This window comes from Larimichthys crocea, chromosome III (genome assembly GCF_000972845.2).
Source record: "Larimichthys crocea isolate SSNF chromosome III, L_crocea_2.0, whole genome shotgun sequence".
Lineage (NCBI taxonomy): Eukaryota > Metazoa > Chordata > Actinopteri > Sciaenidae > Larimichthys > Larimichthys crocea.
In genome coordinates this window covers 31,990,881-32,017,795 of record NC_040013.1, presented here as the reverse complement: position 1 = coordinate 32,017,795, position 26,915 = coordinate 31,990,881, and the positions used below count along the sequence as shown (strand labels likewise).

At 40.3% G+C, this 26,915-nt stretch overlaps 1 protein-coding gene across 2 annotated transcripts in view; it reads right to left on the bottom strand.

Moving 5' to 3' along the window:
* The window catches only part of dock8 (dedicator of cytokinesis 8), a 48,710-nt gene extending 23,949 nt beyond the window's left edge, over positions 1-24,761 (bottom strand). Inside the window, exons 1-15 of one of the 2 annotated variants that reach the window (XM_010732997.3) lie at positions 24,498-24,761; positions 16,687-16,786; positions 12,490-12,665; positions 11,972-12,043; positions 11,410-11,518; positions 7,670-7,879; positions 7,236-7,321; positions 6,422-6,488; positions 3,078-3,227; positions 2,784-2,864; positions 2,495-2,657; positions 2,228-2,364; positions 1,765-1,858; positions 973-1,135; positions 149-266 (exon numbers count right to left, since the gene is read on the bottom strand). In XM_010732997.3, the coding sequence (XP_010731299.2) occupies positions 149-266; positions 973-1,135; positions 1,765-1,858; positions 2,228-2,364; positions 2,495-2,657; positions 2,784-2,864; positions 3,078-3,227; positions 6,422-6,488; positions 7,236-7,321; positions 7,670-7,879; positions 11,410-11,518; positions 11,972-12,043; positions 12,490-12,665; positions 16,687-16,786; positions 24,498-24,550 (1,779 nt within the window). In that variant the 5' untranslated portion in view covers positions 24,551-24,761. Of the gene's footprint in view, positions 1-148; positions 267-972; positions 1,136-1,764; positions 1,859-2,227; positions 2,365-2,494; positions 2,658-2,783; positions 2,865-3,077; positions 3,228-6,421; positions 6,489-7,235; positions 7,322-7,669; positions 7,880-11,409; positions 11,519-11,971; positions 12,044-12,489; positions 12,666-14,553; positions 14,801-16,686; positions 16,787-24,497 lie in introns of those variants that run through there. The other variant, XM_010733000.3, reaches the window with a different exon arrangement.
* Between the last annotated feature and the right edge of the window lie 2,154 nt (positions 24,762-26,915).

Here is a 26,915-nt window from a genome sequence, read left to right as displayed (position 1 = left end):
GTAAATCTATCCTTGTATGTATTTATTCAGGTTACATGAATTAAATTACAAAAAACATGTGAGCAAATCCAGTGAGATTATCGAGACAAATCCATTTCACTGTTATTATAGTGCTATGAGATCACAGATTAAAAACAGCAGCACTCACAGGCAGACAGCAGCCTGGGTCCTCTCCGCTCATAAATTGGATTTTGACGGTAATGTTTCTCGCTGATGTAAGCCTGTTGACAAAGTTTAGCCTCTGAGGGTAGACATAGAGAAGGTTCCTACAGATACATAGGGAGAGAAAGAGTGTCAGAGAGATTTGGTGGTTAATTAAATTAAAAAATCATGCAAAACCCTTTCATGTATAAAATAAAGCAGTTCCAATATGCATCACTAGATGGCACTGTCTGTATAGCAACTTTTTGGTCAGGTAGCGAAAAGGTGACAGAAATGTCACCGAAAAGTTCAAACAAGCAGTAATTTACTGTGACCTGTGGTTTTAATACAACACTGTAATCTGTCTGTGTACAGGGAAATACCACAGATTCCAATGAACAAATGCTCAAGGAATTTGAGTGTGTGATTACCATTTAGAAGACTTGTCCACACATGAAGTCACTAGTGTTTCATTACAAGCAAAACCATTTTAGAATTGAGTGTTGATTGAAAAGTCACACAGTTTCACACAGGCTGCATCCTTACTGTTACACTGTGAGTCAGTTTTACAGGTAGCCTGGATGGAACGACCTAAAAATAGGCACTACACTAAAACTGTGCAAACCACTTGGGTGATGAGTACAGCATGACTGTTCCTGTAAAAGCAAACAAACCTGTTTATACCTGAAGCACTAAACCTTGTTTGTGTTTCATCCACATGAGATGAAAGTTTTGTATAAAAGACATTAAACAATAAAAAGACCTTATTTCTTCCCTTCCACTGTGTTAAGCATAAGTGTAAAAAGTTGTGTGATCATCCTTTTAACCCACCTGTAAATATTGTGAGGGACATAAACCTCACTGGATGGAAACTCCAGCACTTCTCTGATGGGCCGAATGTTCTTCTCAGCCACAGGTATCAGAGGGATGAGCTCAGTGGACAAACATGCCAGTGGTGTGTCATGAACTGGAGACATGTCCAGTTTTATGGAACCTGGATGAAATTCACAAATCAGTGACCTGCTAATATAGTATACGGCATACTCATATGATATCCAGTCAAATTATTTGAATTATTTGCACAATCAAAACACATACAGACACACACCGATAAAAAGAAATCTAATCAAACTTTGTAGATGTCATGTCTGTCCATTAAGTATGAAGTTAGATCTAGCAGCTGGATCACTTAGACCAGAAACAGTGGGATGGTAATAAAATCCAGCCACACCTGTAAAACTTACTGCTTCCTACTTTTTATTACTTGTTTAATTTGTACAAAAAACAAATGAAAAAATGAAACATTGTGGTTTTTCAGGGCGTTACTTGTGAGCTCTTTCTTGGCCAAGCGCAGTTACATCCTGGAGTGTCTGCTTGTTGTCTGGCAACATCATGGTGACAACAAGACCCAAGGAAGTTACTACACCCAGGCATAAAATTGTTCAGCTCAAAACCTCCCTGTAACACCATACCTTTAATCTTTAATCTTTGTGCTTAGCTAAGCTAACAAGCTGCAGCTTCATATAGCAATGTTGTGTGTTTTAGTCCCTGTAATGTAGAACTATTCCCTCAATTTCTAAAAATAAATCCAAGAATGTGTGTTTAGATGTGATGAGAGATGACCTGGTACTGTCTTGATTCTCCTCTGTGGAGTGGAGGTTTTCTTGATCTCAGACAAAAACTTGAGCAAGTCTTCGTCACTCAAACGGTCTCCCTCCTGACACACAAAGAAAAACACGCACAGTAAGCGAGAGTGATTATTTTTGCCAATTTCATCCCTAATTTGATTTTATTGATTGAAAAGCCAGGGTGGGAAGAAGCAAAATAAAGCCTCAGTATATAATGTTAGAATAAAACAAAGTTGCAGTCTTTGCTTCAAAGTTCAATAATAGAGATGGTCCTCAACAGCGAAGTCAGTGCTCCCCACTCGATTTTCTAGCAGCAAGTCATTGTTTATGGTAAAAATATGACTGGAACTGATGGAATGGCATGATTTGAACAGAGATTGAACAAAACAAGTCCAAACTGTACTTTATCTGTGTTTCACAGATCAGTGAGTGTTTTTGTGCTTTGGTAGTGATCAGACCTGTTTAAAGATGGTGCTGATAGTGATGGTGGCAGGTTTGAAGGCAGAAATGTTGAGTAATTGATCATCCATGGTACTGTAACGTTCAGAATTCCTCCTGGGAAGCTGTGCTCTCCGATCAATGCTGCTGGATTTACCTGGAAAAACAAAGTGTAAAAGGTCATGGGTCAAATGATGCACATACATCTATACGCTATACATGGAAATGCACACAAATGCATGCACGCAAGGTATTGCCCATTAGAACAAACACACACAAGTGCACACCTCCTTTTAAGCTGTCAGAGTCTGTTACATCGCGGTCTAGTGTAGCAGTTGAGATGACCTCCATGATATTAACGGTTGCCCAGGCAAAAGGCATGCGATAGCGACCGAGCCTCTGGCAGAAGGTCTCCGCCTGACCTCGCAGCTTCTCAAGCTTGTCTTTGTTCTGAGAAAAGGACCGTTTACAAAAAAATCAGTGCTGCATGGTTAAAATAAGATAGTAAAAGGCCAAATCTGCAGTATCATCTTTGTGGTTCATCTGTTTAGTGTGAAAGAATTGCTGATGTATTACCTTTGCAGAGTCACTTTCCCTCAATGTGATGTAGGGGTCAGCACAGTCACTGATCTCTCCCTGCTGGAGAACCTTTTCAATCTAAAACACAGACAGGAAGTACATAAGTGCATCTCAGCATAATCAAACTTAAAAAATCCATAGTTTACTGGCAAAGGTACAGTGTAAGGTCAAAGAAGACAGCACTATATAAAACCTATTTGTCATTATTTAGTTATTTAAAGCCAGGAAGAAAATAGTCAAATCTTGTCTTGTGCTTTTTTCATACATAGGTGCAAAGGATTTCATTATTACCTTAATGACCAGGTAGATATCTTGGGATGGGTAGGTGACAGAGAAAATACCAGATCTGGCCAGGGTGGAATGATCCACACTCGGAGTGTGAGGTTTCAAGAAGTTTTTAAACTGTTCTGAGTTCAGATCGCAGTAGAAGTTTTCTGATATCTGGAGGGAGAGAGAGAGATGAAAGGTTTAGCTTATGAGTGACAGAAAAACATTTGCTTACCAAAAGCACATGGGACATAAATTCAGGCCATAATAAAAATGTTTTCCAATGAAAGACTGAATGAATCAGTATAGAAAAGGCTTCTGGACACTGGCTTTGCATAAACCAAAGACTGATCCTGGAATATAATCTGTTCAGTCCACTCCACCGTTTCTCTACTCGCCTTTCTAATGACCTCAGGCTAGGAACACAGCCATATGTCCTGGTCTGGCTTGGCCTGCTGTCTGCCATGTGATCCCATTCACTGGAAAGCCATTAACCACTCTCCTGCATTCTGCTCATCCCATAGGACCTCCATTACATTGACCACACCAAAGCAGACTTATAGGCAGCCAGACCTGGCTGATTTGTTTCTGGAATCCTCAAGACAGCAACATTGATCACATTACACACTCGGAAAAATATTGTAGGTTGATCACTTTTGGTTTGTTTTAAATCTGATATTGTCAATAGTGGTCGAACAAACCAGAAAGTCAAAATCCTGCAGTTTTTGTGACGGAAATGACCCTGTTCACTTTGAGATGAAACACACTATGCAAGAGTGAAAGTTCTCAAAAGACTGCAGTGGAGGAGTCCACCTCTTACTGACAAATGACTTCTTGGAAGCACAGAAATCACTTCTCAATGATCAAAGCCAGCTGATGTAAATAGTATATAATGCCTTATATTCTTATTAAACAGAACACATGTGTCAAACAAAGAGCAGTGTTCTCTGGGTTGACATTCATAATTAATTATAACAACATTTACTTGTGAAAGTCAACCTTCAGATCACTACATTTGGATTCAATGAGACACAAGGAATGTTGTAGCCATTTTACCAGACCACAGGGGCTATGTATCTGACTGACTGACATACATTGTTTAAGAGCAAATACTTTTGCAAAACATTTTCAGATGACGCACATCTGCGACCACCCTAGTGTTACCATAATTGTGCAGCTAGATCCGACATGTTTTAGGACATTTTTAACAACTCTATTTGACATTAGATACTTTCTCAGCAACATTGTCCAACGCACTTCTATAAATCTTCAGTTATATTCAGGCTTAAGTGAGCAATAAATATCCTGTCAACAACAGACAGGCTGAAACAGCCAGCTAACTGTCTGCAGAGTATCCACTGCATTTATGAAAAAAAAAATGCTGCGGTTTACTTGTTCTGATCAGTGTTTGTGTCCTCCCACTGGGCTCCAGTCACAGTTCAGTAAAGCTATTGTTGCCTAATCTTGTATTATAACAACAACATGAAGACTACTAAACGCCTGCAGTGGAGAGAAACATATTTCTCACCTCTCTTGGCCTGTTTTTGATCTCTAAAACTGTTGTCTATAAATCTTGTTTATATCAATGAATCTGACGACATAAATGTGTCACTTGTTGGGATGAATTATATGTCCGCACTTTGGCTGATGGGCCAGAGAGACATGATTAATAAAAAAAATGAGTATTATTTGGAATTATTTGAACATGTGCTGCAGATTTCACAGTTGTGAAACAAAGCAAACGAGCAAAGCAACAAAATTCCCAAGAGAGACAGGAGATGCAGAAAAACAGAGATAAAATGAGGCAGCAGGAATTTGGCAGAAAATAAAATCTAACCTTCTTGAGGAGACAGAGACACGTGTACAGAAGAGTAAGAGGAAAAAAAAGTAAGAAAAAAAAAGTGAAAGTATGAGGGGTTCAGAGATAAATAGGTCAGGAGCAAATGCTTCACAGTTCCACTATAATTAAAGATAACTGACAAACAAAACAAGCCTGACAGTTTCTCCTCCACTCAGGCAGGGACACATTGCATAGCTCTTTAATAGTCTGGAGCTGTCTCTGTTCAGTGTAATAGGCAGGAAGTTGTTTAACCTCCACAAGGACAACACATAATAAAATTAGTCATATTCGGCGAAAAAAGGCTGTGACAATGTGACACTTCAGCGCTGCTCTTGGGGACTGACATCAGTAGAAGGCAGAGCTGCAAATATCCTTGATATACAGTAAACTCACACATTAATACAGTGCATCCCTTGGACTGTTTGGGTTGTCTTACATAAAATGAGACAAGCCTGTCCTATATTCAGCACATTTTCTAAATTACGGGGCATTCAATTGCTCCATCTTACACAACAAACCATCTTTAAGCCATCAGTCCTGAAGACAAGCCAGAAAGCAGCTGGGCAATACTGCAAGGCCGGTGCCTGAAACCCTGTCTCATCTAAGAGATCTACGAGCACTTAAGCACAAACTAAATCCTTCCAGCCCTTTAACCAAAAAACTATCCAGCTGTGTAAATCCACAGAAAACACGCAAACAGCCATGGCTCAAAATGGATGACTGGGAAAATGGGGCGTAGTATTAGTAGTTATAGAACCAAAACATGACGACCCCTGGGGGCATAAATATCTGAGGATGATGGGATATAAAACCTTGATCCCTTATTGCCAAAAGAAGCTACGAGACCTTCCCACATCAACAGGATCAACAGTTACAGACACGAGGGTGGAAAAAATAACAGCAACACAAAAAAATGCAGTACATTTTGATGCTAGTTTTTGATTTTGGGCAAGACAATTGAGGGTTTTGACTGAATTCAGTCATATTTAGGACTTAACTTCCTGTTGGTGTTGGTGAGGGTTTACTTGTGACCAGTGTTCCTATGTCATCATGATTTTCAAGATTCTTCCTCTTGCTACGTAATATTAACACTCACTAAAAGAAACCCTTATCTACTGTAACAGGGACTTAACATGGCATATTGTAGCAAATGGACTGCATTTCTAACTCTTTTATCCAAAGCACTTTACAATTTCACACACACACGCACACACCAATGTCAGCCCAGACTAGTGTGCAAGGTGCTGGCCTAAGTATCAGGAACAATGGGGCCTCAAAGTAGAGCCTACACCAACTAAAAGACAGGCTGACAGTCTCCACAACAAACACAGATAATGAGCTCCACCAAACTGCTGTTTACCGCTGAGCTGTCCTATCATATATTGTTTTTTGTTATATCCTTGTACAGTAGGTGGCAAGGTGAACATGACTGACAAGTTTCCAGGACATTAGTTCTAATGTGGTTTTAGTCTACGTGAGAAACACCATGAAATCATGTAAGGACTACTGTGAAGCAAAGTTTTCTTACCTTTTTCTTCTCTTTCAGGTCATACAAGGCCATAGTGGCAAATACGGGTTCAATGTCAATTTCAAACCTATGAAGCCAAGAAGGAAAGGGAAATGAGTAATTCGATAATAGCAGGAGAGACAAATACTTCACATTCTCAACATTAATACTCTGGTTTTTCCTTTTTGCACTTCAATGCTATTCTATTTTTTTCTATTCTATTCTATTCCTGTAGATTGTTGTTGTGCTGGGAAGCAAGAAAATGTACTACAGTAAGTGATGACATGTTTGAACTGATGGTTAAAGGATAAGGGGATGAAGTTGCCAAACCACTGCGAGCGGAGAAATGAGTTCAACTAAAACATTTGGCAGTTTTATGGGTTGCAAGAACGACGAGTGAGATCGAGAGTGAAAGGCAAAGAAACTCTGTGTCTATATGTGCACGTGTGTATGTGAGTGTGTGATATAAAGAAAGAGAAAGAGACACAGAGGCAAAATCCCACAGAGAGAGGGTGGGACAGTGATTTTTTGGAGAACAACAACAACCACTGCACAGCAATCCTCCTCTCTCCCACACTGCACTGTCCGTCAAATCTAGTGCAGAGCCTTTTTAAAGCAACTACTCAGACTTTTAAGTCGTGATACAAGAATGTACTGTATGCTAAATGCTAAGCAAAAGGTCATTCTCATAAAGAAGGCGGTGTTAGAATAATTTCTTTTAACACAATTAACTGTTGGTTCCTTGTCCTACTTTTAAGAGAAACAGAAGGCAGCTGTTTAACACTCCCCCCTCGCCGCCCGCCCTCCTACAGTATTATGAAAATGTATGACATACTTGATGGCCTGGCATCGAACCAGGATGCGGTCTCCAGTGTGTTCTTTAGGGCAGTCAGGGATGGGCCGGATCTCCACTGCATCTTCCTAGAACACAATAGCAGACAAAGTTTTTAAACTATGCAAGTAGAAATGGAGGAGCTGTGTCTAAAAATATGAGTGCCCACTCAGGGAACACAGAGAGAGGGAAACGGTGCAACTACCTGTTATTTTTAGACAACCACTATCTATAAAATGTCTATAGAATCTCAGCAAAAAGTTTACATTTTCCAAAGCCCAAGTCTTAAAATATTATATATAACATTTTAAATATAAATATTGCTTGAAAAAGGTGCTTTAGATAGTGCTTTAAAATTCTACCCTAATCCACATGGTACCCATATACATGCACCTCTTTATTACTACATGTGAGTACCAACTCTCCTCATATCTCACCTCGTCTGCCGGTGGGTACAGTGCAAACAGCTCGGGATGTCTGTTCCCTTGTCGCGCTTCCAGGTTGAAGCGATCCAACTCTTCATGGCTGCTGAAGGCCAGAAGCCCCTCCACCCTTTGGTCCGGGGTCAAACACCGCAAGTTAAAGTCAGAGGAGGTCAGTGTGCGGCCAGAGTCATCAGTCAGCCCCGCTAGAGTTGGAGACTTGACCTGGAGCAAAGACAAAGAAAGAGAAGGGTAAGGGTGGTGAAAGGGTTTGAGGTCGGGGGAATACAGACAGAAAGGGGTAAAGGGAATGAAATGTGTGAGTGGGAAATATAAAGCAATGAGAGAAAAACAAAGGATCAGCAAAATATGGGGGTATTAAGGTGGAATATCCAGAGAGATATTATTAAGAGAGACATCAAAGAAAATGGCTGTACTGTAATGAATACTATATCAATGGATATTCCGTCAAAGCCTGCTCTTCCTCCATTTAAACAATATTATTTGATCTGGCCTTATTTGGTCTGAGTAAATGGAAAAAAGGCATTAACACTTACCAACCCTATTGAACGTTCCAAGAGATTTATGATTTTCCTCCCTAGTTTTCCCACATAGCTTTAAACCTCCTTCTCCCATTGTTTGATCAAATTTCAAAATCTGTCCAAGCTATAACGTATTTTGAATAATTTGTCAACAACATGCTGTACACTACACTGAAATGCAACATTCATGGTTGTGTTGTCAGCAGACACAACAGCTAACGGCTATTTAAGCTGTCTAGACAGCTTTTGTTGTGGCCTAAAGACAATGACAGTCTGTTTTATTCTGATCAAAGTAGAGAGCACACAACACAGACTCATGTGTATGTTCACTGTACACTACAGAAAGTGATATAAGTCTTTATATAACCATGTTCAGCAGGTGCTTCCTTCTTTGTTATAAAAATGTGTTTTTCTTGCTGTACTTTGATAGTAATGTATATAAAAGCCAGAATACAGGAAATAAAGAAATTGAATTTTGATATACAATAGGGTGGTATGAGTTACTCGTCACGATATCAGTGCATTGGACATTAGCTGATCAAGCTCTGTAATCAGAGATCTCCCAGCAGGCTGATGGCTCACCAGGCTAAAATGATATCAGCAAAGAAGGCTTAGCTGACTTGTTGACCCAGAGACACAATAGCTCTGGAAAACAAGCTTAGCAGATGTTGCTGATTTTTGACAGCCAGCGCACTGACAGTAACAGTATTGGAGTGTTGGGACAAAAAATGAGCACCAGACAGAGCCATGAGCTTAATGCCTTTAAATGAACTCACTTAATATTTACACTTAAAAGTGTGATATGTAAATGTGCTCGAATTTGTCCTCTCAAATGCCCTGGAGTAAGATCCAAGAGGAGAATTAAGCATCAGAAATGAACTTCTCTTGTACACTATAAAAATATTTACTTTGCTCTGTGGCTTCTGTTAACTGTTCACCTTCTTTTTTGCTGTTTTGGTTAGAATATGCAGGATTCTCAGATTCAACAAAAGGTCCATGTGGATAAAACCAACCTCTACCACCTTATACAAACACATCCAAACCCTGACATTAACATAAGCAGATCTTGGCTTTAAAATTCACCCTTCTTCGGGACTCCAAGAAGAGTGAAGCAAGGCAATGAATACTATTTTAGCATCTTTACTTTTACTTGCCTGTGCCTGTGGCTTAAAGTCAAGTACAAAAGCACATTTTTTTCAAGTTTTATTATACAAATCAGTAGTTGCTATTAAAGTATATTAAAATCAACTCAGCGTAGCATCTTCTGCCCATCAGTAAGATGCCGCTCAGACTGGCACTGGCACCTCATGGAGTTACTCAGACTAAGCTATAGGGCAGGGCATAACCTCAATGCTCCCGTGCTACATCCTGCTTTCAACAATCCCTGTTGTCTCTTCTTGTGTCTTTCATTCCCATCATCCATCAATCTCACAGCCCAGCTCTTCAACCACAGGCAAGGACTGACCGAGCTTCTACCCTGGTGAAGCTTCACCCTGTTGAGGCTCCAAGGACCCATCACATCATGATCCCAGGGCTATTGCTAAACCAGACTGCACTGTAGAAAAGACCCATTAAGCTCTGAAAGACAATGGTGCTGTTCTTCCACTCTCTGTCACTCTCTTTCTGGCATGTAGATCATGGGAAGCCTGCAGCGGTAATAAGGGCCCTTTGGTTTGGGTGATTAACCAGAGTTGGCAAGGACTGGGTGACAGGAGGGGGTTGGTGAGACTGGCTGGGTAACTAGCCAGAGGCTGGGAGTGGTGCTGACTGGGACTTGGATTGGCTGGGACTGAGTGATGCTGGGAGCTAGAGATTTGGCCACTATGAGACAAAAAAGAGCAAGAGAGGGAAGTGAGAGAGGATGGGAACTTGGCTCAAAATAATGTCAGAGGCAGGGATCCATATGAAAATAAAGGACTTGAAGAATACAGATGTAAGCTGGTCATTCAAATAGTACAATATTGGAAAAATAGAATACCATACATTTAGACACAACATCTCTCTGACTGTCTGGATAAACATACTGCATCAGTGGGAGTTGTACAATATTCAGGTTAAGGTATGTGCAAGCCAGGCTGAGTAAACTTGTCACTCGAGTCACTGCCACACTTGAAAGAGTGACAGGAATAACAAAACACTGTTGTGTTCACTATTAAAGCTTCCTCCACCCCAGTCTCCCAGTCCTCCCTCACATTTCACATTCAGTATTGTGGTCTCTCTCAAGCCTTGATCAGTATGGACTACCATACTGCTTTATACTGGTTTCCCTTTAACAAAAGTTGGCATTCAAGGACCAAGTTGGAGAATAGTTATAGTACAGAAACACAGTTTGACATTTTGGGAAATACGTTTATTTTATTTTATTTTTTAACCAAGGGCAGTCAGACGATTAGCCTAGCATAGCTTAGTTTAGCCTAGCTTAGCATAAAAGGTTGAAAGTCGGGAGAAACAGCCAGTCTTTCAAAAATCCATCTACCAGCACCTCTAAAGCTCACCAATTTATACTTTACATATTATAAGTCGTTGATATTGTTTTGTTTTTAGTTGTATTTGATAGTGGCAGTAGAGACAGTAGTAGTACAGACAAGAAATGAGAAGAGAGACAAAGAGAGGTATGACATGCAACAAAGACCCTTCAGCCTTGAACATTACAGTTATGTGGTATGCGTCTTAACCATTAGGCTACCAGGACAGACAACACACCGTACAGGTGCTTGGCATCCTCAGCTGACATCAGAAAGTTAATCCTGGATATTATACACCAAGAACACATATCTACCAGCTATAAAAAGTCATATTTACATTTCTTTTTGTGCACAAAAAAATGTCATCTTTACTGGTGGAGCCAGGCTACCAGTCTCTTTATTTATTCTCTCTGCGTATCGTAAACTTTATCAGAAGTGTATTTCATAACCAAGGGACCTAGTCATAATCCCCTTTTCAACAAGAAGCACTTGTAGAATAAGACTTGACAAAACAGTGCTGATACACAACATTACACTGACACAATAGCAACAACTGGAACGAAGTGAAAAATTGTTCCAGTGTAGCAAGACTGGTTCTGAAGAAGGCTAATACTTCTCCTTTATTGAGTAACAGATTGTCGGTTAAGACAAAGGCTAAATGACATGTGTACATCAGAATAAGGATGTTCAGCAGGTGACTGCGTGTGTTAAATGCACGATTGTCTGTGTCTGTGTTTCTGTTTCTTACTGGCTTCTCTGGGTTCTCTGGTTGGAAGTCGGACTCAAAGGTCTGTTTCCGAAGGAGTTTGTGTAGGCCTGCTCGCTCCGAATATGCGCTCCAGCCATCCCCCTGGCACCTTCAAAGTCAAAGACAGGGACACACAAAAACAACATACATGGTGATACTACTGATACACCTCTGCACTTCTAATCAAACTACAAAAACAGAAGCTTAATGCAACATAGTCACAGTGTATGTGTGTATTGTATGTGAGTGTGTGGGAGACAGAGAGATACAGCGAGCATCACAATGTATCAGACAGGAGATCCTAGTGTATAATCTTTATCGGGCTTTCTCAGACCTCTTGTTTCCTGTTTCACAGTCATGTGGAACTTCTCAGACAGTTGGCACCTGTTACACTGTTACAACTAAAATCTGTGGTTAAAATACTGCGGCTTGGAGTGTGTTTAGGTATCCTTTACATTAGAGAAAATCTATTATGTCCACAATACAATAACTAGTTTTCCATTTCTACGTTTCTAAACAGTCTTGAACAGGAACTGATGAGTATCTTTATGAGACAATTTACCTTCTCGAGACCACAAGCCAAGGCTGGACGTAACTCTTTACGCAGTCTCTCACATGTGGATCCACCTCAAATCTACAAAGACAAGGAGGATAAGAAGTTCTGTATTCACATTCAGGCATGCATAAAAACATTCACATACCAAACCGCATTCTGCTTTTATCTTAATCTGTACTGTACTGGGACAAGTGAATGCTCTAAATAATTGTACACTGACAACATTGAAGGCAGTTAAACCCTAAATTACAGTGCGTTGCTACTTATTCATAGATTCTTCTAACATCTATGAATCCCAGCAAGCATCGTTTAACTGTATTCATCTGATGTACAAATGAATAACTTTATTTATTTATTCGACTGTCTTTTATCTATGCTTCTAAGAAAAAGCGATCTGCAAAAAAAAGCATGAAGACTGTTTGGCTTATCTAAATAACAAGGTGCTGAAAATGAGGATGTAATATCTTGTTCTTCACTATAACCCCTTTTTAGGTCAGGGTTTTTTGTTTTTTTTTGTTACTCACCCATCTTCAGGAACAGAGTGTCGAATAGTGCGACACTCCTTCTCCACCTGCTCCACTTTTAGGTCATCGTCGGGGAAGTCTCCAAGTTCCTGCATCAGGGCTGAGTCTCCACTTCTTAACTGCGACATCAGGAATTCCTCCAGGTCCAAGGGCTCCACTGCGTCATATGTCTGAGGCTGCAGAATGATGGGGTGATGGAGGAAAGAATTAAGACACATTGCACCAATTATCATAATATTAGGAACATATGGGAAGTAATGTTTGCTTGTGTTAATAGAGTGGATGGGCAGAAGAGCTCCATAAGGGTAAATATTAATTATTTGCCAGGAGAGTATAAATATAAATCATGCCAAGAAACTCATGAATAATGTGTGAAAATCCAAAGAGTGATTGATAAGCTTGCACAGTCCACATAGTGCAGACGAGTACTGAGAAAAGCTTAGAAGGGAGGTGGGACCAAACATGTTGAGTCATGATTATTGTCTAATAGCTCATACCTGACAAGGAACAAAAGATTGGAGCACATACACAAATAGAAACTGGAACAAACTGGCCTGTATCAGACAGCCAGGCATTTTTTTTAGGGGGGAACTTATTTTTAGACAAAAACTCTATCAGCCTGCGCTTCAGAGCTACAGCAGATCAAAGGCAAAGCTGTACAGTGCAAATGGGCTGAAATTTTCATTTGGGTCTTTGAATTAGAACATATTGTCTCATCATCAGTGCACACAATGAAACAAATTCCCAATGGCACTTAAAGGGGTAGAACAGACACGCTTTTTTATCATTAGAAAGAGCTACGGGGAGGGGAAAAAAATACAACTGATGAGATAACACATGTCTCTTTTGTGGTGCCCGGCTGGCTGTGGTTTTCAAAAGGGGAACCTGCATGGAGCAGGTGTTTGTGTGGAAAGTGACCTCCAATCTGATTATAGTCTGCGGGCTATGGCTGATCTAAGCAAAACCTTGAAAATAAAATAAACTACTATATCATACTAAAAGATTTCCTAATCAATCATTAATTGTTAATAAAGAAAATCCACCCTGGCCCGAAAAGAATATTTAAGCTTTTAATTGTGCCTAGTGTACCACACAAGGAGCATTTGCATGACAAAACAGGTAGTTGATAGACTGGGATAGACTAAATGTGAAACTGTGTGTACAGGAGACAGATAAAAAAGAAAAATACAGAGGCAAAACAGCCAATGGCAGGCACCCTAACAGATAACATGTATGCACAGAAGAGGTGCAGATGACTGCAGCACCAAGGTGAGTCACTGCTGTACTCGACTTTTAAAAACAGAGCAAATTCCATTTGCCTTCAGACATGTTTTTGCACATCAATCCAGCCTAAGGGATATTTTTCTCAGATGAAACCATAATGTAGAGGAGGCGTGAACATCAACAGTGGCAGCATTCTCCGTATGTCCATTTCTCTGCCTCAAAGTTCAAACAATCTTTGTAGCATGGCCTCTCTTCCTTGTTTAGTGTGGAGGCTAACAAAAACAAATGAATGCAAATCTATGCATGCCTCTGATCAGCGCCTGCTGCTCTGTGGAGTCTTGAGAAGAGCGAGTAAGAAACTCCCTCCGCTTGCCAAATCAACAGCCGGACTTTCTTTAAACTTACTCACTGGTGATTAAAAAGGTGATACATTTGCAACTATTACCTTCCACTACCTGTAGGAAGCATAGTGATCTAAAACTGACAAAATTCAGTGCAGTCACTTAAAACAATAAACAAATAAAAAATTTAAAAAATAAATAAATGCACATTTTTAAAGCTAATAACTGTTGTAAAAGTCACTAGAGGAGCCCCATTTAAGTAACATTCATCCATTTAAAAACAAACATATGCACCTGACAACATCACTGTACTCAATGTGCAAAATTCAAAATGAGCGGGGACGGGAAATAGACATGAAAAGAACTATTGCCAAGTAATTCTCTTACAAAATACAACCAACATAAATCATAACACTTCACAACAATCAAGTTTACCAGTTATCTCATTCTAAAGTCTCACTAACAGACAGCTGTGCTCATGTGGATAGTGGAGACTTACCCGGCTGAAGAACTGAAAACTGCACCATAAAAAGGAAGCGTACAAAATGGCGCACTCCGGATATGGGAACCTACATATTGCACCTACTGACGTTGGGTGCTTTTTGTTGAAACTGTGCCACAACGCAGTGCACAGATCCTCTTTAAATTCATCCTCATATTCCTAGAAGCTGAAAACAATGAGAATTACCAAAAGTGGAAGAGGTGTTTATAGGCAGTAAAAATGAACGTTGAAACAGAGTCTGACTGTTTGAAACCACAAAATGTTTTTATAGCCGACTTTTCAACGTTCAGAAGTGTTTGTGCAGTTTTGAGTTGAAGAGGAGAAACCACAAGACATTACAGGAAGTGACATCAGTCAAGCGTCCCTTTATCAACTGGTATTTCAACAGACAGGAACAGAAACCCACTCCACACACACACATACACAGACAGCACTGCACACAAACACACGCAAACACACAGAGCACTGCGCACATGCGCACAAACACATGTGGCTTTTCCTCTTAGTCTCTCAATTTGTAAATCTACAACAAACAAAAGTGATCAAGCCTCACATTCAAGCTCTAAAAATACCAGTAAAGTAAGAGAGGGAGAGTCATGATAATGAGCAAAGCAATCTACGTCACAACTGCAGCAACAAACATCACTCTGTCCTTTCATCAAACATCCCTCCCTGTGCTAGACGTGACTGCTGAATAATAATAATAATGGGAAACTATCATCCCAGAGATTATAGTATTAAAATCCCTCTCCCACATCCCAAAGCCGGTCACATTAAAGATTTGCCTGTGTAAGCTGCAAGGTAAGCAGGCCCCATCCAACGCCTGTCAGTAGCCAATGTACTGACCCATTTACCAAGCAGGTTAGAGATTAACTGTGTTGCATTCAGCATGCTCGGGAGAGAATGGATGGTCCAGACACTCCTCCTCCTTGAATCCCGTCAGCTGACGAGCTCAAGGATCATCACTGAGGAAGTATCAAAGGGCTTTGGCTCAGATAGTCATGCATAGAGATATGTCAGGAGACTTAGTGCCTAAGAGGGTTAGAAAACTTTAAATGAGAGAGATGTAGAGCGACAGAGAGCAAAAGAAATGTGAGGGGAAAGACAGAAATAGAAAAAAAAAACAGGAAAACTAAAAGTGAAATAGAAGAATCTGGGAGGCAGAAACAGAGGTTCACAGGGTACCACAGAGAAACTAAGAGGGTAAAGGCAACAAATCCCTGCAAAGGATTACTGTGCATCATTCTGTCTGCTTGCTTGAGAAAGTAGGAATCACTCTAAATGTTTGCTAGGCTTCAACCGTAGAGGCAAGAAAACTTGTTATAATGGCTTTCAATGATCTGCAGCAAGATGGGGTGCTAAGTTTCCAACTTTTGTTGAATAAGAGGAACAAACCATGTCAGCCCAGTTTTCAACAAAAGCATGTTAAGCCATGACTAAGTTCTCGTCTCATCCATAGTAAGAGGAAGAAAGATTTTTCTGAAAAAAAAAAAAAAAAAATTCCAGCTCTTTTGCAGAAATGCAGACAGCTGTTTGTGGAAAAACAGTAACTTATGTTGTAGCAGCAGGATTTCTGATTCACATTCACATCTTCAAGACTATAGACACCACGCTGAGTCAGAAATGATCAGTACTAACGATAGTAAAGAGGATGTGAAGTGGATATACTTATAGCGCTGTGGTGGTATAAGCGCAAACACTAAAGCTGTGTGAGTGCAGCATTAGAGGAAAATACTCTTTAATGCAACATAGTCACGTGACTAGACTTTCTAGTCACTGCATGCATTTCTTATATCATTATTAAATGAAGGAACTTATCTTCTTAAATTCACTTAACATATTAGACAGTTGGCTAAGTAACAAGAGATTGTTACTTGACTTAAATATTTTATTTAAATATTGTTGCAAAAGTGTACTTAAGTAAAATATGTCCCATATTGCTTACATTCCTTTCTATAACCTGCTGCAGCTAGTGGCATGTTAGCTCAAATGCAAATAACCTAATCATTTTGTCCTAGGTAGCTGTTAATCAATTCGAGATACATATCCTGGACAAGGTGACAAATACTTGCCAGATGAAAATGACCCAATTCCAAAAGCCAAGGTATGTTTTCATAGAAGGTAACTCACCACAGTGAGGTACGCTGAGGCCGAAGCGTTGGAGTTGGTTCGGCTGTGTTGCTGGCCATAATTCCCACCGAAGTGTCGTCTGATCTCTGCAGAGGAGTGCCTAGAACAAAACATATACAAATTCATGAGGTTCTGTGTTCAGCAGGAATTGAATAACAGTTATCACACCAGTATATATCTGTGGGCTATTGGACAGTTCATATTTGTACAGAAACAGGCAGCGAAAACATCAACAAACACATGTGAAACACCAGTTAGTACAGTTCCACCAACGTGCATACAGTGTAACTTAATGAGAAAATGCGACAGCAATTCCATCATTGTTCCTGGTCGCATTAGTTCGAATTGGTCAGCCACGGTGATTCCATTCAAACCATTGTTCGCTCTCTACAGAAGCACATCTCTGCTGGCTGTGTAAAGGCTTTGTCATGCTGGCAGCCATACAGGCAGTGGAATAAATACGGTGTCCTGATTTAAGGCTCAGACTGAGCAGGAAATCAACATGACATAGGAATGGAGGAGTAGCATTCAGATATATTGGGTAGATGGGGGTGGTGTGTATGTGAGTGTCTGTGTTTGTCTGTAGGCCTCTTCTGAAAGACGTGAGGAAGAGAGAGCGATAACAACAAGGCCAGTGTCTCAATTCATTACCCACATTTCGTCTCTATGTGACACTGTCTATTTCTTTGTAATTAATCTACCATATGATTTGAGCCCTACCGAATTCTACACAATAACAGCTTTATTCTCTGTGGTCTAGTGATTAAAGGCCAGTTTTGTGTGTGTGTATATAAGTATGTGTATGTGTGTAATTTTTTGTTTGCTTCATAATTCCTCATATCTGTATGTACTTGTGTGTTTACAAATGTCAGAAACAGTTTATTGCAACATTGCCACACAGGAAAAAGTTAGAGGGCAAAGACTTAAGTAAATAGGTCACATTCCCAACTGCTTGCCCTGCGGTCAATCTCTAGGTTCATTAAGTCCCCATGGCCATTGTTACGTCACCCCTGTTACTAATTACCACCACAAACTCATAAACACTAGTGCAAGAGAGGAATGCCAGCACGTCTAATCCACTGAGGCTGCAGAGTCATGAAGCACGTAAAATCCAAGAGGCAGCCTCATGCAAACATCTGAATGCTAATATCATGAATGTTCTGCAGCAACAGACCAGTTTGCTTTTCAGAAGCTGGTTAATAGTTTATGTCCACACTTGCATAACACTTTCCCTCACCTCCTGTCATTCATATAACATGCTGAGTCAATACAATAACTGAATGCAGGGGAAGGTTATGGCATGGGTGGGGGAACTGTATATAAATTACCACAAAGCAAAGTCCATCAGTGCAGCAGCATTTTATCTAAACGTATAGCTGCTCCACTGTCCCCTTGTCTACAACGTCAACAATGCAAGAATGTGCATTATAGAGATTCACTGGTGCAAAGAACAATGAAACAAAGCATATTACAACACACGTATTGCATGTTGGTTTCCACAATGAGCACATTCATACACAGGTATGCTTGGCCACATTATTCATTTTTACTCTTTTATCATTATCAACAGCTGCAATCTACATAGTTTACAACATATACTTGTATATCAGAAAGCAGACCAAAACAATATAGTAACAAAAGGTGTGGTGCAGGTATGTATCACTCTGTACAAACACTCACACACCTGAAGGCTGTTTAACACAACCACAATCCTCCACTGCTGGCCACTAAGCAGGTTTTCCTTGCACAACAGCACGTTATAGGATCTCACCCCACCTTCTACCTGTACACGCAACTTAACGTGTCACGTCTCTTCACACGCCCACTTTTTACGCCGCTAATGTCTAAGAGGAATGTGAGGAGTTACTCCTTTTAATGCAATGAGGCAAATCACATTAGCCCGTGGAGCTTAAAGGAGTTACAGGTAAGAAACTAAAGCTCCAGAGAGCTTCAGGTCAACACAAGGAATGACACACCTCCCAGATCCACCTCACCAAGTCCCCGGACAGGAGGCCAGACTTATGACTTCTGCCTCAGACATATCGCCTTCAGAGGACAGATAGATTTTGTGTGACTTTGAAATGAGAATGACAGCTTTTCTTTTTGGTTTTATTTTCAGTTGTTGTATTTGTTTTTGTTTTTTTATTTAAAGTGCCTTTACTATGGATTGTATATTTGTATTAAGTTTTAAAAAGATAATGGCAGAGGAATGATTTATTGGGAAACAGGCCTATGGCAGACAACCTATGTAGATTAGTCTTTGCACACGGTTGATGGTTCGACTCTGACTAAACAAGAAATGCCAAAAAAGTCTAAGCAAACAAGGATGTCTTTTCTAACCTGGGGGCAGATTGTCTGTTGGGTGTATTAAGCTCATACCCAAGGCAATTTAAACCTTGTAAAATCTTCTCATAAGTTGACTTCTAAAGACACATTCCCTCCCCTCCGTACAGACAGAGCCCATTACCTCTCCAAAACTAATATGTGCCCTCACTCTATATATTTCATTGCCACTGCGTAGACAAAGCTCATGCATAACAACCTATACCATTTTAAAACTTAAACAGTATATAAAGTGACTTTTACATACGGTATATATACACATTTTCACATGCATGCACATGTGGGAATGCTTACTTGCATACACTGACACACATTCAGGGCCTGTCTAAAAAAAGACCAGGCAAGTAAAACAGTAATCAGCTCTTGCCAGCAGAGCCAAGCAGACATTATTTTACCACTGGTAGACAAACAGCTTGTCACAGCAGACAGCATCTGTCATTCTCTTTAAGGGGCCTATGTCTTGGCATCCTTTGTTACATAAAACCAAAGCTGCTCTTGTCGGGAAGACAAAAAGCAGGGCTTTGGATTTTGGTTATTTCGGTGAAATGATAGCAAAAGCAGCTTGTGTCATAATCCGAGCATAAAGCAGTATTGATAATGACTTCTTAGTGAAGCCCCTAACACTGAATACTTTACGAACTAATCCAGAGACAAACACTTTAAAGGGCACACATATGTGACTGTCAACAATACCTGTAATTCTTCGTGAGAGGGCCCAAAGGTCAAGAAGACTGAACAGGAAGAGAAGATGAAACAAAGTTACACTCATCTTCTTCTAATTCAGATCTGATCTGTAAAAAACAGCTGTTATTAAAGTTGACAGCTTTGGTCTTGAAAGCAGCTTCTGCCAGCCTCATCAGGACTCAGGGCTTCTGGGTCTGAGAATGACCACAGTGGCATTCCCTGAGAGGCATATTCTTTGCCACCACTCTTCAATGTGAGGGTGTTATCCTAAACTATAATGCAAGGTGACAGGTTTGCACAGTGATCATCTCAGTCCTAGAATATATTGTGTGGTTATGTTCTGCAAAATGTTACATTATCTCCAATACGACATACAGAAATAATGTGGAGCATCAGTAAAATGATTCACGATAAAATTAGTGTAGGGGTGGAATCGGATGACCAACCTGCTACAGGAAATCAGGTGCGTTGTGGATACATAAAACTGTATATGCAGTTACATGTATCCACAACGCACCTGGTTTCCTGTAATCTGATAGCTGTCAGTAACCTGATTTCTAGGGTGTATGGAAACATAATGATTGTCACTAATAACAGGCTTCAAGGCCTTGAGATCATGCTAAGGCACAGAAAATCAATTGCAAAATATCAATAAAAGCCCCCTCGTTGGGATGGAACATTTTAATTGCCATTAAGAAAGCATTCCCCTAGCTGCACATGTACTGTGGCCCTGATGACAATAATTATCAGCTTCTTTTGTCTCTTTCCATGAGATATAATTAGAAGAGGTAATCAACACCGATGAGGACCGACAGCTGCTACCACAGAGTCAGAACGCAGAGCCAGGATTACAAGTGACAGCAACCTCCAGATGCGAATCAGCTCTTATGACAGATTAGGCACAGCGTGAAAGCACAACAAGACTCAGCACAATTTTTGTTAGCAGAAAATCTATTATAAAATCACATCGTCCGCATCAATTACATCAGCCGCAGCAATACTATATTATGTCATGTCATATTGATTTCCTTCAGCGATCAATGGTTACGACGTTGTTATAACCACTGACAACTATATTAGATCATCCTCATTCAAAGACAGTGAAGAAGCCCAGGAGGCCAGCGTGTGTCATCATTAACCACAATAAAAAAACATTTAATAAAGCAGCTTTGTGTGTGGCCGCATCATTTCAAATTTGTAACAAGCTGTCAAACAGCCTTCTTATCTGTCAGTGCTGTTCAACTTCAAGCTACCCAGGGTTATTAAATGTCAATATTAGGTATTGTCAGCTGCTTTTTTTATGTTCCTGTGACATTAGATTACCTTGCACCATGCTAAAGGGGGATTTCTTAAATTATGTACGTGCACAAAAGCTGGGTGATTTCTGAAAGTTCTTAGGACACACACCCATGATAAGACATCTTATTGTGGTTTCCAGAGTGAAAACCTTTTAACATCTCCTCCCTATAGAAAGAGGTCGGCCCCTTTTTGTTACCTCATGCTGCCTATGGCAGGCCTACACTTGCTGTGTGTGCATATGGTGTGTTCATGTCAGCATTTCTGGAATCATTGGCCAAGCATTTCTCGAATTGAGTCCAACTCTAAAACTGCAGTGACTCCCACCAAGCATGCTCTTTAGCCAGACTGTTTACAATTATCTCTTTAATCATTATTATCATCAAGTCAGTCCACTTGAGGTGGGTGGCACTTTTAGCTTACATGTTGCAGCCTTAAAAAAAAGAGCTTTTCCCGCATAAACCCTTTCTCCCACAGGAAAACAGAGAGTGGTGTGGTATACATGACAAGAGGGGGGGAAGCAGACCAAAGGGATGCCCCCACCGTGTGTCTCATACTATCATATGTCTCCAGACTTAATGGGTCTTGCTGTTATCTGCCCCATCACAGCTTCAGCTTCCTGTCAGAAGGAAGGCACGCACAAACACAGCAGTCACTCGGCAGGACAGGCGGCTCTGAGCATGGAAAAGTGACTCTGAGTTTGAACGCTTTAACCACAGGACAAGCCATTTATCCAAAGTTTTTTTGGGGGGAAGCTATGTGTCTGATTTTTTTTTTTCACACTCTACCCACCCAATCAATCACTGGCCCACCAACAGTCATGAGGGTTAACAGATGTCATTAACCAGAGCCCAGAGGAAATCAGACGCAACTCAATCCGGATTACCATGCCACTTAAGAGTACTGAACGACAGAGGCCCAATGCCCACAGCTGTCCTCACACCTGTTACCATATGCTACTAAGTAACATGATGTTCAACAGTAGAATATTAAGTGTTCATCTACACTCAATCTAGTCCCACATAAAAAATGAACACTACGGCACACTTGTTATGTTAATATTTGACATTTTATATTAGATTATAATTTTTTTTTCTTCCATTCCCATTTTTTTAATATGCTTATGAAGAAACGCGCATTTCCTGATTTGAAACTGCTATGACCAAAAAGTGAAGTGAAACCAGAGCGACATCGTGTCCATGGAGTGCAGGATTTCCTTCACACTCCATCCTGATAGAGAGATACAGAGTACACACACAGAGCACATACAGAATATTTAGGGATAACAGAGCCTCATTTAACCCTTAAGTAACTGTCGCTCACAAATATGGGGGAGTGTATTAGTTTACGTGGCAATTAAAAGGTTTTACCGCCTGCTGCTGCTTACCACATACATCAGTTTCAATTCGTGACCACTGTTCCTCTTGACAATCCAGTTTATTTGTTTGCCTTGACTTTTGTTGCCATGATATTTATTTTATTATTATAAGTGGATCACATGTTTTATCATGATTCTCTGAAGTGACGCTGATTAGGGCGTCCTAATAGCAGGTAGGTGCTTTGAAAGCAGTCGATCTTGTTGCATGTCATCCCTCCTCTCTCCCTTCATTTCCTGTCACATTTCTGCTTGTCCACTATGATTATACATTCAAATATGCTTTATAATCACACATATCAAAGTACTGATTGCCTGATCTTACCTAGAGAGAGTGTAAGAGTCAGTTTCCATAAAGTGCTGACATTGTTTTGTATACCTTCCTGTACATTACATAACAAATAACAGCCTGAAATTCTATTATGATATTGTATCATATCTATTCAATGTTGCTGGTTCAATATAAAAATGACTTCATATTAAAAGCCAACAGTTTCCTCACAAAGCCTCACTGAGAAAGGAATCACTGTCAGTGAAAGCAAACTGTGCCTCTTGCATAATCACTTACTGGCTGTGCTGTTTAACACTTTGCAGTCACACATTCCACAACACTGTGCTTTGTTACAGTTCAGCATCTTCTAACCGTCCTCTCTGCTGGCTCATAGATTCAGGCTGGCGACCCGAGATCCCTCACATCCCTCAGCAGCTGAGCTCAGCTCTGCACAGCACAGCAAGTATCCATGACTTTTTCCAGGCTATTAAAAACAAGCGTGCTGTGCATTCACTGTGGTTGTGTGGAAAGAGGACTTTACACTCATAAAAATAAAAAAAAACACATGAAAACCTCTGCTTTGAAACCAGAGCTTAAACAATTAGTTGATTAACTTATCATACAACATTCCCTGGTGGTTTTTTCATATCACTTGAAGACATCAGATTGAGCACTGGGATATTGTGGTCTGCACTTCTGCACTGTGTTCTGACATTTAACAGACAAAACAATGAATCAATTGATGAAGAAATCAATGATCGACGATTGATCAGATCAATGAATTATGAAAGAAATTCTAAGTGAGAGTCCTACTCCTCTTAAACCTCTTTCAGAAACATTGTGCATGACTGCATCAGCGCTGACTCATTAAATTATAAATATGAATCTTACATTTTGTCCAAGTTAGAAAAGTTTTAGATGGGGCATTTGTCAAAGTCAAGGAAACACTATTTAAAGAGAGGGTCAAAGGGAATTAAAACAGTGCTGAGTGTGGACCATAAAAAAAAACAAATGCAAGGTTGAATCATTTGCCTCCTCATCATCCAACATCCTAAATTTGACCTGAACTAATCTCTGCACCCGCTCCGTCCTCATCCACTGCCAAAATGTCGATGAACTCGAGTGCACCGTTAAAACTGCTGCAGCATCACGTACACAGTGACAGTCATTCTGACCTGTCAGTCCTTGCGAAGCTTTACAAGCATGTGCTGCTAATCATAGGAAGTTTCAGTGTATTTGTTTTAAATGAGTCGTATTGCAGGGGGCGGGGGGGTGCACAGTACACAATAGACTTCCATGTACTTACTTCCTCCACACCTGGCTGGTGTCACAGCAGGAACTATGACCACATCCCTACTCATTTATAGCATGCTTTATGGTGGGGTCACATCTTACACACACTACAGGAAATGATAATCATGAATCATATTAGAAAGACTGGATATAGAATCAGGATGCTCATCATTTCCAGTTGGGAAATGGCTGATAGAATACAGATTTATCAACTTATTGGTGAGATTGTTTCTCTCTACTTCACAGTGTTTGTGTAAGAAACTAATTAATCATGATTGATCACGTGGCTGACACTTCAACAAGACTTAAACTATAAAGAAAAGCTGGAGGAAAGTTATCTCCAGGCTGCTCTTTGTGAACTAACCTGCAGCATTAACATTCACAACATGTGGCTGCCTGCTCCACTGTCCAGTACAGTGCAGATCAGGGCTCCCTCCCATATCTCTGGGAACGTACCAAGAGTTAACATTCACTCCTTTAACTAAAACCTGATACCAGAAGAGCCGGAGCTTCCAATCGGACATTTTTTATTTATTTATTTATTTTTACCTGTTGATTTTCAGAGCGAAAGCCCGTCGGTCTGCGCTGCCCAGAGAGGCCATCTGTGAGTCTGAAGTCCAGATCAGCAGCAGCTGGCTTCGGTGTTTTCCTGCGGTCTGAGCCGCCTCGCTGTCACCGATCACCGCTTCTCTCTCTCTCTCTCTCTCTCTCTACAGATCAACTGTCATGTCAACACTCATGTTGCTTGTGGCGGCAGCAGCTTTACTGGGTGTAAACTTCCGCATTTGATTTAAGCCATCTCGTGGAGAGAGAGAGAGAGAGAGAGAGAGAGAGAGAGAGGCTCGAGGGTGGGAGGGGACGATGGGACAGCGTGGATGAGGCACGCGCGCTCCCTCGCTGCAGAGATAAGCTTTTGGGTTTGTCCACGTGCAGTGTGGGGGATTCCTGCACTGCGAGAGTGAGAGAGAAACCAAACCAGTTTCTAATGAGCAAGATTGAAAACACTCATAATAGTAACGCTTGGGGAGGACCATCTTAAAGTGGGCCACCTCTAAAAAAAAAGAAACCCACACCACTTAACCTCTGGGTGCAACCTCAAGGATTCCAAATATATTTTAATATCACTGAATGTAAAAATAAATTCTGTCCATGTGTTTGGGGGGGAAATTGGGAAATACAATTTCTTCCATTTGTTTGTGGTTTTCTCGATTTGCATGTGTGTGTGTGTGTGTGTGTGTGTGTGAAATTCAGGAGGCTCTGTTTTTAGGAATATGGAAACAATTTTTAGAGTTAGTGTATAATCACCTCATGATGTTTTTCTTACCTTAGAGCCTTTTATATCACTGCATGTCCTTTTCCACAGAGTGTCCACACATGCCCAGGAACATGGAGCCAATTTGACACAGTGGTCAAACTGTGTAATGACAGCAGTGGTGTCATCACAAACACTTTTTCCCATAAGTTTACACTGTAAAAGACATAATAATATAATAATGCCTTGTTTTACAGAAAGCTAACTTAGGAATTAATGGAGCCCCATCTTCAATGCGGCACCAGTTTTATATATATATATATATATATATATCCATCATGTTTCCACAGTAGCCCAGAAGGGACAAACCAAACACTGGCTCTAGAGAGGACATGTCACCTTTTTTGTGTTTCAAAGTTACACTTCAAAGTTACAGTTTTTTCTTCAGCCGAGGAAGGAGAATGTGAGGCAAGATGCCACTAAATCTCAAGGACCACCATCAGCTTCCAAACTAGTTCTGATGTCACAAAATATGCTTTTATGCACACGTCTTATTCTCAGATTTAAAGTGAGCACAGAGAAATCTTCCACCTTCAGGCAGAGGAATGTGAAAACAGCCTTCAAGTGTCACGCTCAAACATTCAAGTGAAGTAATAATAAACACAAGGCCTTTAAAAGGGAGCCATCATTTCTACACATCAAGGTCAGTTTATTGAGACCTTTCTGTTTTATTATCTGTTCATTTATTCAGAATGAGGAATGGTTCACGAATCTCTGACGTGTGAGAAAAATAAGCCAAGTGATGTCATTAAGGTTATCCCAGTTTGGGAGAAAACACATTTTTAACTAAAAGCTTGGGTTACAACCTTGGGGCGTGGAGTTGAAGAGACATTCATGGAGGGTATAATGATGCAGACCAAATTTCACCAAGTGGAATTTAATCAAATGTTGTGGTTTAAAGCCGGTAGGACAGGAAATAATGATGCTAGAGACGTCGAACAACATCACCTCTTCTCTGCTTGTTGAGTTTCACTCTGCAGTAACATAAACAATGATCTTTTTTCTCTCTATGAGAGATCAATCCCACCTGCTTTCTCATGGCTCTGCATTGGAGGGCATCAGAAATTTCCAATTCAAATTTCAGTCAAATAAAGGTTCTTTTAATACGTCTTTAGAAAGTCTCTTAACTTTATAAAAGTACAATACAACATCACTGTTGTGAAGGTTTCCATCAATAACAGATGTGTGGTTTGATGCAGAATTTATTTCTTAATATTTCCGATTGGATAGCTTGTCTGATTTTGTGGCCCAAATGTCAATGTAATATAAATTTGATCACTATACCAGACTCAAAGCTTTTTGCACGTCAAAGGTACATGCTATGGACAATGCACTTTTGTTCTTTTTGAGGGTACAGTACAGTGCATACATACATGTGTGCAACAAATACATGCAGCAAATACTGTATAGTGCATTGTAGGAGTGATTTTAGAGGCAGTGTGGCTCTCTGTCTTATTGGGACACCTAAACGCAACAGAGCAGTAATGTTATTAGTTTCATTAAGCAAATTCAAACAGTTGAGAGCAATAGTTATGTTTCAGTTGTAACATCCCCTAATTCCTTCATTCCACTGTTTTCTAGGCAGCAGGTTAACATCTTTATTTCAACATAAAAAAAAAGCTTGCATTAGGTTATATATAGGAATATTCATGAAA